The following is an 11,650-nucleotide window of genomic DNA, read 5'->3' as shown; positions in this document are numbered from 1 at the left end:
CATCCCCAAAATACAGCAAATGACGGGCTGTGGGACACCGTGACTCTGAAGATTCATTGAGATCTGAGAGCAGTGGAAACATATTCAGAAACTGGGTGTGATCCTCTGTGTGAGAGAGCTTCTCCAGTTCAGTATCTTTTCTTTTCAGCTCATTGAGTTCCTCCTCGAGCTCTTCCAGAAGCTCGTTGACTCGATTTATTTCAGTTTCCTGCTGGACTCTGATCTGTTGCTTCATATCAGAGCTTCTTTTCTCAATGAGGAGAATCAGCTCACTGAATATTTTCTCAGTGTCCCTCACAGCTTTATCAGCGGACTGATTGATGGCTTCCACTTCCTGCTTATGCAAATTCACGTCTTTTTTTCTATTCTCGATTCTTTGTTGAATTTTTTCACGACATGGATCGAGGTCTTTCTGTCTTTGAGTCCTTTAAGCTGATGCTGGGACTGTCTCGTGGGCTTTATGCTCATCTATGGAGCAGGTATAACAGATACATCTGTTATCAGTGCGGTAGAAAATCTTCATTACCTCATTGTGGCGAGAGCAGATGGTATCCTGAAGCTTCTCGGAGGGGTCGAACAGTTTGTGTTTCTTTAATGCGTCTACATTATGATGAGGCTGGAGATGTTGCTCACAGTAAGAGACCAGATACTGCAGACAGGATTTGATGGCTTTAAGCTTTCTCCCACTGCAGACATCACAGGCCACATCTCCAGGTCCAGCATAGCAGTGATCAGCAGGAACAGTATACAGTCCAGTCTTTTTCAGCTCCTCCACCAACTCTGCTAACATGGTGCTTTTCTTCAGGACAGGCTATGAAGGTCTGTCTGCACTGAGGACAGCTGTGGATGTGCTTCTGATCCTGTCCATCCCAGTAGCTTTTAATACACTTCATACAGTAGCTGTGTCCACAGGGAATAGTCACAGGATCATTCAGTAGATCCAAACAGATTGAACAGCAGAGTTTGTCGCCATCAATCTGAACTCCTTGATCAGCCATTTCCCCTCTCAGAGTGTGAATAGTTCTGAGCGGAGAAGGAAGGATTCAGACTCCCACAAAAGTTGACAGGTAGCAACTGAGACGTGATCAGGCAGATTAACCCTGCAGTAACCAAACGACTTAGCAACTAAAACGACTGTTTGTTTGTTTTTTAGGTCATTTTATTTTATGCATAATAAATTTAAAAACAGCATGATTTGTGTTTATCATATATATACTGTTTTCATTTTGTGCGGCAGGTTCATTAAACCTTTCATTCATTTTTATGCAGTTAAAAAGAATTATTGATCATCTAGTGTCATTTTAACACCAAATGAACTCTAAAATACTTTAATCAGCAACAAATTAAAGTATTAATTAAATATGCACGCTCGTGTTTAATTTGGCCACCAGAGGGGAGTAAAACATAACTACAAGATATTCTGCTACTGGGCGTATATCTATATTGGTCATTTCATCAAGTTCCCTCTAGTATATAATGTTAAAAAATGTAAAGATGGAATTCACAGCTGGAAATCGTAAATTATTTCTGAGAAGTAGAATATTAAAAATATCTATATGACTTAAGAAGCTGTAATTGGCAAATGCTGAGAATTTTGACTTAGACTTTTTGACCACATGATCTGATCCTCGTCATCGAAGTGCCATTTAATACAGTTCATACAGTAGCTGTGTCCACAGGGAATAACCAGAGGATCAGTAGATCCAAACAGATAAATCTGATAAATCCCAGAAAAAGAAATGGCATTCAAAAGTGTGTATTAATTCCTTTTATGCACATTCTTGGCAGTGACTAGAAAAGCTTAAGAAACCATCAAAAACAAAAGAAAGTGTTGCTGGAATTTTTAAAGTTTTGTGTACCCATAACTTAAAAAGCTCCAGCACTCAGCCAGTACAGTAAGTATATCCAGGTATGCTTTACTGTACTGGTAGTAAAGCCTATGCCTATATAGGGCCAAAACTGGCAGAAGAAATAAAGGTTGATGGAGTAGAAAGGGACACTGGTGAAAATATTGAAAGGAATAGTAGCTCAATGTTTTTAAGAGCAGTGGAAGAGAAAGAGATTTATGACATAGTTAGAGGACTTAAGAACAAAACCAGTACAGACTGGAATGATATTGATATGGTAACAGTAAAGACAGTTATTGATGGTATTGTAAAACCATTAAAATATATATTCAACTTGTCGTTTCAAAAAGGAGTTTTTCCACAAAAAATGAAAGTTGCTAAAGTTATTCCCATTTACAAAACCGGTGAAAGGCATCATTTTACAAACTATAGACCAGTGTCAATACTCTCCCAGTTCTCTAAGATACTGGAAAAACTCTTCATAAAAAGATTTGACAGTTTTGTGGAAAAATATGAATTAATGACAGATAGTCAGTATGGGTTCAGAAGCAACAGATCAACAGCTTTGGCACTGATAGATTTAATGGAAAAGATAACGGAATGTATGGATAATAAGAGGTATGCGCTCGGAGTTTTCTTAGATCTAAAGAAGGCGTTTGATACTGTTAATCATGAAATTCTATTAAAAAAACTGGAAAAGTACGGGTTTAGGGGAGTGGTTTTGGAATGGTTAAAAAGCTATGTAGGGAATAGGCAACAATATGTACAAATAAATGAATATAAATCTAATTTGATGGATATAGCTTGTGGAGTACCTCAAGGTTCAGTACTGGGTCCAAAAATGTTTATTATGTACTTAAATGATATCTGCAGAGTATCGGAGATTTTAAAGTTTGTAATATTTGCAGATGACACAAATATACTGTGTTCAGGTGTGGAATTGCCACAGGTTTTGGAAATGATCACACAGGAATTAACGATATTAAAGAAGTGGTTTGATATAAATAAATTATCATTGAATCTCGATAAAACCAAATTTATGTTGTTTGGAAACCAAAAGAAAAACATCGAAGTAGAAATATGTGTTGACAATGTATATTTAGAAAGAGTAAATGAAATAAAATTTCTTGGGGTGATCATTGACCACAAGCTCTGTTGGAAGCCACACATTACTTATGTTCGGGGGAAATTGGCACGGGGCATTGCCGTCCTGGGGAAAGCAAAGCATATGTTGGATCAGAAAGCACTGCACATTTTATACTGTGCTTTACTACTGCCATATATGAGCTACTGTGTAGAGGTGTGGGGAAACACATACAAAAGTAACACACAAACAATAACTATAATACAGAAAAGGGCCATTAGATTAATAAATAATGTGGGGTACAGGGACCATACAAATGCACTCTTTGTCAAAATGCAAGCTATTAAATTCCAAGACTTGGTGAAGCTTAAAACAGCGCAAATAATGTATAAAGTAAGAAATAAATTGCTTCCAAAAGAAATAGGTAAATTGTTCCTAGAAAGAGAAGGTGGGTATAACTTAAGAGGGAAATGGAATTTAAAAATACAAAGTGCTTGAACAACTTTAAGAACTATGTCAATCTCAATTGCAGGAGTTAAATTATGGAACAGTCTAACAGAAGAAATAAAAGACAGTCAAAACATAAAACAGTTTAAAGTAAAATATAAAAACCTAATTTTAAATAAGTATAAGAATGAAGAAAACAGGGCTAACCCAGGACGGTAATGTTGCTGGTAATGGTGTTGTGGTTCTTTTTTTGCTTTGGTTTGTTTGTTTTTCCATAACTTGTGTATCTGCAAATATACACATTCTGTATTTTTCATATGAAAGAAACTATACTGTGGTGGGGCTTGCTAATTATGATACCCCTCCAATATCAACCCATCTGCGACAATCACGTTATAGTAAGTTTGTTTTGGTGTGTAACAGGAATTCATGATACTAATTTTTATATATATATATATATATATATATATATATACAGTGGGGCAAAAAAGTATTTAGTCAGCCACCGATTGTGCAAGTTCCCCCACTTAAAATGATGACAGAGGTCAGTAATTTGCACCAGACGTACACTTCAACTGTGAGAGACAGAATGTGAAAAAAAAATCCATGAATCCACATGGTAGGATTTGTAAAGAATTTATTCGTAAATTAGGGTGGAAAATAAGTATTTGGTCACCTCAAACAAGGAAAATCTCTGGCTCTCACAGACCTGTAACGTCTTCTGTAAGAAGCTTTTCTGTCCCCCACTCGTTACCTGTATGAATGGCACCTGTTTGAACTCATCATCTGTATAAAAGACACCTGTCCACAGCCTCAAACAGTCAGACTCCAAACTCCGCCATGGCCAAGACCAAAGAGCTTTCGAAGGACACCAGGAAAAGTATTGTAGACCTGCACCAGACTGGGAAGAGTGAATCTACAATAGGCAAGCAGCTTGGTGTGAAAAAATCAACTGTGGGAGCAATCATCAGAAAATGGAAGACATACAAGACCACTGATAATCTCCCTCCATCTGGGGCTCCACGCAAGATCTCATCCCGTGGGGTCAAAATGATCATGAGAACGGTGAGCAAAGATCCCAGAACCACACGGGGGGACCTGGTGAATGACCTGCAGAGAGCTGGGACCAAAGTAACAAAGGTCACCATCAGTAACACACTACAACGGCAGGGAATCAAATCCCGCAGTGCCAGACGTGTTCCGCTGCTGAAGCCAGTGCATGTCCAGGCCCGTCTGAAGTTTGCCAGAGAGCACATGGATGATACAGCAGAGGATTGGGAGAATGTCATGTGGTCAGATGAAACCAAAGTAGAACTTTTTGGTATAAACTCAACTCGTCGTGTTTGGAGGAAGAAGAATACGGAGTTGCATCCCAAGAACACCATACCTACCGTGAAGCATGGGGGTGGAAACATCATGCTATGGGGCTGTTTTTCTGCCAAGGGGACAGGACGACTGATCCGTGTTAAGGACAGAATGAATGGGGCCATGTATCGTGAGATTTTGAGCCAAAACCTCCTTCCATCAGTGAGAACTTTGAAGATGAAACGAGGCTGGGTCTTCCAACATGACAATGATCCAAAACACACTGCCCGGGCAACAAAGGAGTGGCTCCGTAAGAAGCATTTGAAAGTCCTGGAGTGGCCTAGCCAGTCTCCAGACCTCAACCCCATAGAAAATCTGTGGCGGGAGTTGAAAGTCCGTGTTGCTCGGCGACAGCCCCAAAACATCACTGCTCTCGAGAAGATCTGCATGGAGGAATGGGCCAAAATACCAGCTACTGTGTGTGCAAACCTGGTAAAGACCTATAGTAAACGTTTGACCTCTGTTATTGCCAACAAAGGTTATGTTACAAAGTATTGAGTTGTATTTTTGTTATTGACCAAATACTTATTTTCCACCCTGATTTACGAATAAATTCTTTACAAATCCTACCATGTGGATTCATGGATTTTTTTTTTTCACATTCTGTCTCTCACAGTTGAAGTGTACCTCTGGTGCAAATTACTGACCTCTGTCATCATTTTAGGTGGGGGAACTTGCACAATCGGTGGCTGACTAAATACTTTTTTGCCCCACTGTATGTATGTATGTATGTATATATATATAATTTTTTTTTTTTTTTTTATGGTTAATACAGTAACCATAAAATCAAAAAAAGTTTGGCTTGCTTTTCATAGCCTTCCCTTTTTTTTTCCATTGCAAAAACCAACCAATTTATTCTGTCTCATTTCAGTATGGATTTATCCAGAGATGAGCACACGTTTTTTTTCTGCAACATGTTATGCAGCTTGCATGTTTTAATTTGGATTGGAGCCAATCAAAAAATGTGAGACACTGTGCAGCATGGAGACAAGCATTTAAAATGCTGTGCAGTCCCACATAAAGTGGGACACCTGTCAGTATTCTGAAGAAAATTTTAAATTATAGCTAATTATGAATAAACAGCTCAGAATTCAATAGTGAGCAGACATTTAATATCAACAGTTTGAAACTTTTCACTCAAAGTATTGAGGTTCAACACCCAGACATCTGGATGGTAGGAAAACAGAAAAGAAGCTCAAATAAAGGCAGCACATTGTTCTTGTCCTCTGGGACAGACAGCTGGCACTGATCTCCGGACTGTCCTATGCCTCACAGAGCCGCCAGCTCCTGCATTAGCTTCTCCTTCTCCCGCTGCAGCTCCAAGATGCTCTGCTGGTTCTGCTCCAGCCGGTCCTCCAGCCACTGCAGCAGCGGCCCGCTCACCGCCGACATCTGGCTGCACAGGTTCTTGGTGAACACAGAGCCGTTGTGGATCTTGGTGACGGGGTCCAGGTGCGCCAGGCTGTGGATCTTGCGGTAGGTGTCCTGCTCCTCCTGGCACAAGATCCTCGGCAGCTCCACGGCCGACTCCAGGCACACCTTTCCGATGGCCTCGCGGGGCAAGACGTGGATGGGGATCTCCACACGCTCGTACTCGGAGCCCTTCTGCGCCTGCACGGACTGGAAGCAGGTGTAGAGCACCCGACCCGTCTTAGTGTTCTTGTCCTCGATGAAGCAAGAGAAGATGAGGCCCACGAAACACTGATCCAGCATCTGGTACATGGCCTGGGTGCGCACGTCGACGTGGGAGGGCCACACGGTGATGTGAGGGTGGGAGTGGTACCAGCCGACCACCCGCATCGGCCGGCTGGTCATGTCTGCCAGCCGCTCCGCCTCCGTGGAGGCCGCCGACAGCTGCTCCGGGGAGATTTCCACCCGGTCTTTCCTCTTGTCGGAGCGGCGGAGGATGATGACGGAGTGGATGTGGACAATACGAGAGACCTCCACCTCCCCGATACACAGACCCATCACCTCCTCCTTCTCTGTGCTCAGCGCGTGGTTCATGCACACCAGAAAGGCGTCGGACTCCAGGTGGACTGCGCTCACCGCCATTACTTTCCCTTAAATTCGGTAAAAGGAGGAAAAAATAAACAAATCCGAGAGACACAGCCGTACTTCCGCGTTCTTACATTCTACGCCAAAACATTCCGTGTAAGTGCAACAGCCCTCTTACACAAGGGTTCCGCCTTTCGGTACCTTTATTTTATTATCACGATTAACTAATGAGGCACTCCATTGTACAGTTAATAATATCTGCGGAGGTTATATGCATAGAATTGTTACGGTAAATTAGGGCTTCTAAAGCTTAATAAATGCGACCTAGAAAATGTCGGAAATATATTTTTTTCTGTCACTTTCAATATGAAGGTTCCCACTCCAGCAGCTTAATGTTTTAAAATTCTCAACTGACGATTGAAAGAAAAAAAGAAAAGAAAAACAAAACGTCAGATATTCATTCATTCTTTATTTCTTGCTGACATTTTTTGTCTTTCGAAACATGATTCACTGCGAAAATTGACGCCTGTGTGGAAATTGACTTTTTCAATTTAGGCCATTGTTCTAAATGCAGTTTCTAAATCAAGAAATATTGTATTTGCTCCTATCAATAATCCAATGTGTAATACTAGGTTATTTTTATAAAGACTATATTAAAAACGGAAGGCCCAAGGCAGAGACCATTGCAGCCAATCAACCCCTGACCCTGAAAAATGAATCCAATGCGCCTCAAATAATCCATATTCTTTGTAAGATAGGTGCATTAAAATGCTCGGTTAGCTTAATTAGTTCAGTGGCTCCCACTAGTAGAGTAAAGCCTTGTAGACACCTAACACCGGCAGCTCCCTGGGCCATAGTCATACCGATCATTCAAAGTGGCCACGCTTCTAATTCCACGTATTAACCAAATGCATGACTTATGCAAGAAGAATCACATTACAGTTCTTTAAGAATATGAACTGAGCTTTTGGATAAACAGAATTCAAATGGATGACTTATTAAAAATCTTACGGTATTTATGAAAGAAGATGAAGAAGGGGAGGGGACTTTTGGTGTGGCCAGTAAAGAAATTACACTTTATGGCATGTAACTTTTACAAGTTTTATTGTGTTTCTTACACACTTTGTCTTAGCAGCGCAAAAATATTCCACACAACCAACGGAGTCCAAAGCACACGCAAAATCACCCCCAAGTTTCTGAAGAAGCCAAAATAAAACCTTGTCAAATATGTTACCTGACTTGGTCTTTGGGGTGACATTAAGAGAAACCACACATCGTTAAGCAGCCCTGCATACAATGACACAACAAATTTGTTCATCTCTTGTGTCCTGCATGCTAAACATTTGACCCATCCAACAAAAATATAAAGGTGAATATAAGAAGCAATTAAAAAAAAAAAAGCTTTGAATATAAGCAATAAAAACTATACTGTCTTGTACATCTTTATGGTTATAAATACCCAATTATTAGCACAGACGCATTGTGATTAAATGCTTCCTGGCTCCATTTAAAGCTCATAATGGCAGAGTCATCACAGTAACAGCATTTAGGACAAAGCCATATTCTTCATACTGAAGGGAAAGCATTGACAAAATCAAATATTTAAAAATAAAACTGTATTAAAATCGTTTTTACAGTAAAAGACACAAACACAAATTATACTGTGCTTTAAAATAGATCCATATTTCTGTATTGAAAATAAAGATTATAAATCACGGTTTTAATTGCAAAAGATGTTACACACTTAACAAGGATTGTGCAAATATTCACATACAACAAAACACACGGTTTAAACATTTCAAGCAACGTCTCTTCACTGTGCAAATGTTAAAATACATTTGAAAGTAACTGCTCTTTGACTACAGAGTTTGTATTTTAAGCTAATAATACTGGAGTGTAAACATGTGAAGAAAAGACTTGTGTCTGAAAACACACAAAGTCTTGAGCTTTAGCAAACTATGAAATAAATCACTGGATCTTCTTTACACTTGGTTTTAAAACCAGTCTCGGCTCAGTCCAAGTTTAAATGTGCTTTTCTATTTTTTAATAATTATCATAAACCTGACATGTGTTTAAAAAACTAAAACAAACAAACAAACAAAAAACATGATTTAACAGTTTAGTTATCAAAAAGAAAACATATCACAAAACAAACTGATTTCTGTAAACCTGCTGACACCCCCTCCACACCCACTATCACTTTACTTTAGTTGACTCACTTCCATGTTTGCTTTATTTAATTGCTCTGGAGATTTAGGAATGCCTGCTAATGTAAACAGGAGATGACAGCACAACTCTGTTTAGGCAGAGCAGAAGTGTTGCAAAATATGAAGGTGGGATATATTAAGTTTTGGTTTTTTTTTAAAAAGAAGAAGCTTTGCTGAATTTTCTTCTCTTTAGGAGATTAGTATGTTAACTCTAATATATATGTTTGTGTCAAATTATTCACAGAAGCATGGTTACATAGAAAAGTGTCCTACCTTTGTTTTAGTTCATTGAAAGCATCACCCTTTTAGTGGCTATACAACAGGAACAAAGACAAAGATAAAGCTGCTGTGATAAGCTGAAATGAAAACTGGCCAACATGCCACCTGACTGGACTCTAATGGATCACCTTTGATGCAATTTAAAGAGAAATATTGTATTGACCCACTGTGAGGCTTCTACTATTTAAATTTAAATCAATGCAGGCAGTGATGGGTAATAAAATATTTAACTTTATGTTTGGTTCATTCAAACTATTTAGTGCCATTTGAGTCCCCATGACAGAATCTATGTATTTTGTATAAAACGGTCAAATAATTATTTCTAAAAGCTTTCTTTATGCCTTTAACCCTCTTCTACCATAGAAACAACCATATGTGTCCACAAATATTTTTTTACAGTAATCACTGACTTTTAGCACAAGTAGCTTGAGCTGCTATGTCCCCAAATTGTGTCTTTGTTCAAGTTTAGTTATGGTTTTCAAGATTATTGTTACATATCCTTATTTATAATCTTCAGATGCTTTTTTGTTTGTTTGGTTTTTTTGCTATTAATACATCTTTTACTGCCTAAAGTCTTTGCCTGTCCCTCAGTTACTCTCATGGAAATCATTGATTTTCAGCACAACTTACACAGGACTTACAGGCACTAGTATTGTTTTTAGCTCGCACAGCTCAGCAGCAGCAGCAGCAGGAGCATCAGAAGAAGCAAAAACACCAAGACCCTGATACAGCGGCTGAGTGAATGTGGTCTGAACTCTGTGGAGGAGATTCACCGTGTCAGAGACGCTGTAGAAGGACAAAATACCTCCACTGTGATCCAGGTACACGCCTATTCTTGAGGACTGAGGGCCTCTGATTAAAGTGCTGGTGGCATTGTGTCTGAACTGATAACTGTTATGAAAACACTCTAAAGCCCAGGATTTGTCATCATTTCCAAATCCACTTTCATACCCTGTTCTTCTGATATCTTTGTAGGTAACCGCTATTGAAACTTCAAATGACTTCTTCTCCACCTCCCAGTAATGACGTCCACTCAGGCTCTCTCTGCTCAGGACCTGAAACATGTCAGTGAATCTGTCTTGATGACTGGGATATAACTGTTTTTCACTCATCACAGTTGCTTTTCTGTTCCCTTCAGATAGTGACAAGTGTGTGTTTGCTGTGTTTGGATCCAGTGTGAGTACTTGTGAGTGTTGTAAACATTCTGCTCGGGTCTTAGGCTCTCCTGATGGTACTGAAACACTAACTTCTTTCTCTATCAGTGAAATTTTGGTGGAAGTATCGGTAAAAATCGTGTGTAGTTTTTCTTTGGCCTTGTGCGCAGCTAGTGTCACGTCCTCGAAGTACTGCAGAAGATGCATGTTAATCCTGCGTGGGTCGGTTCCCTGATTTATGCATGTCAAAGAGGAGTAATTTTGAATAAAAGTTGCATGATCTTTTCTATGTGACAGCTGCTCAAGCTCAGCATCTCTCCTCCTCAGCCACCTGAGCTCCTGCTGCAGCTTGGCTCGAAGCTCTTTGGCTCGACTGACTTTTGTCTTCTGCTGGGATTTAATCTGCAACTTCACATCAGACCTCATGTTGTTGATAAGATGAAGCAACTGAGTAAAGATCTCCTCACTTTCCTTGAGAGCCTTATCAGCAGAATAATTGATGGCATCCATCTCATGCTGAAGCACCTTCATATCATTCTCTCTGTCCTGGATTCTCTTTTCAATCTTTTGTTGACTTGAAACAAGCTCCCCCTCCCATTTACTGCGTTCTTCCGAGGCCAAGATCATGCCGTGGTGTTTGTGTTCATACACTGCGCAGAGAAGGCAGGTACACTTCTGGTCTGTGTGGCAGAAAAGCTTCAAATCTTTACCGTGACAAGAGCAGATGTTCCCCTGGAGCTTCCCTGATTGTTTGATGAGCTTGTGTTTTTTATAGGCAGGGGATTCATAGTGAGGGTGGAAGTGTTGCCCACAGTAAGAGACCAGACGCTCCAGACAGGATTTGGTAGCTTTCAGCTTCCTCCCAGAGCAGACATCAAAGGTCACATCTCCAGGTCCAGCGTAGCAGTGATCAGCTTGGAGTTCAGTCATCTGCAGCTCTTCCACTAACTCTGCCAAGACAGTGTTTTTCACCAGAGCAGGCCTCGGTGTGAAGGTCTGTCTGCACTGAGGGCAGCTGTGGGTTTTCTTGTGATCTTCCTCATCCCAGTGATGTTTAACACAGTTTGTACAGTAGCTGTGTCCACAGGGAATAGTCACCGGATCCTTCAGCAGATCCAAACAGATCGAACAGCAGAGCTTTTTCTTCTCTACTTGAATATGTTGCTGCTCCATTTCACGAAGAGACACAGAATGTGAAACAGTTTCCCTTTCTTATACACACACCAACGTGCACAGACAGATAGGCACACACACGTAGAAAATACAGACCAA

At 40.1% G+C, this 11,650-nt stretch overlaps 2 protein-coding genes and 1 pseudogene across 2 annotated transcripts; all 3 read right to left on the bottom strand.

Moving 5' to 3' along the window:
- The window catches only part of LOC146705462 (tripartite motif-containing protein 16-like), a 1,694-nt pseudogene extending 696 nt beyond the window's left edge, over positions 1-998 (bottom strand).
- A 4,835-nt stretch (positions 999-5,833) lies between these two features.
- brcc3 (BRCA1/BRCA2-containing complex, subunit 3) lies at positions 5,834-6,896 on the bottom strand. The gene has a single exon (XM_085463127.1). It carries the CDS (start codon positions 6,793-6,795, stop codon positions 6,013-6,015), a length of 783 nt encoding a protein of 260 aa, XP_085319253.1. The 5' UTR covers positions 6,796-6,896; the 3' UTR covers positions 5,834-6,012.
- Positions 6,897-8,346: 1,450 nt separating this feature from the next.
- On the bottom strand, positions 8,347-11,650 carry LOC146705460 (E3 ubiquitin/ISG15 ligase TRIM25-like). Its single transcript, XM_085463126.1, has one exon. The coding sequence runs from the start codon at positions 11,549-11,551 to the stop codon at positions 9,851-9,853; it is 1,701 nt and encodes a 566-aa protein (XP_085319252.1). The 5' UTR covers positions 11,552-11,650; the 3' UTR covers positions 8,347-9,850.

This window comes from Copadichromis virginalis, linkage group LG7 (genome assembly GCF_057382275.1).
Source record: "Copadichromis virginalis isolate Kocher_CV1m ecotype Utaka linkage group LG7, C_Virginalis_male_GT1.1, whole genome shotgun sequence".
In the NCBI taxonomy this organism is placed as follows: domain Eukaryota; kingdom Metazoa; phylum Chordata; class Actinopteri; order Cichliformes; family Cichlidae; genus Copadichromis; species Copadichromis virginalis.
This window is presented reverse-complemented; position numbering and strand designations above follow the sequence as displayed.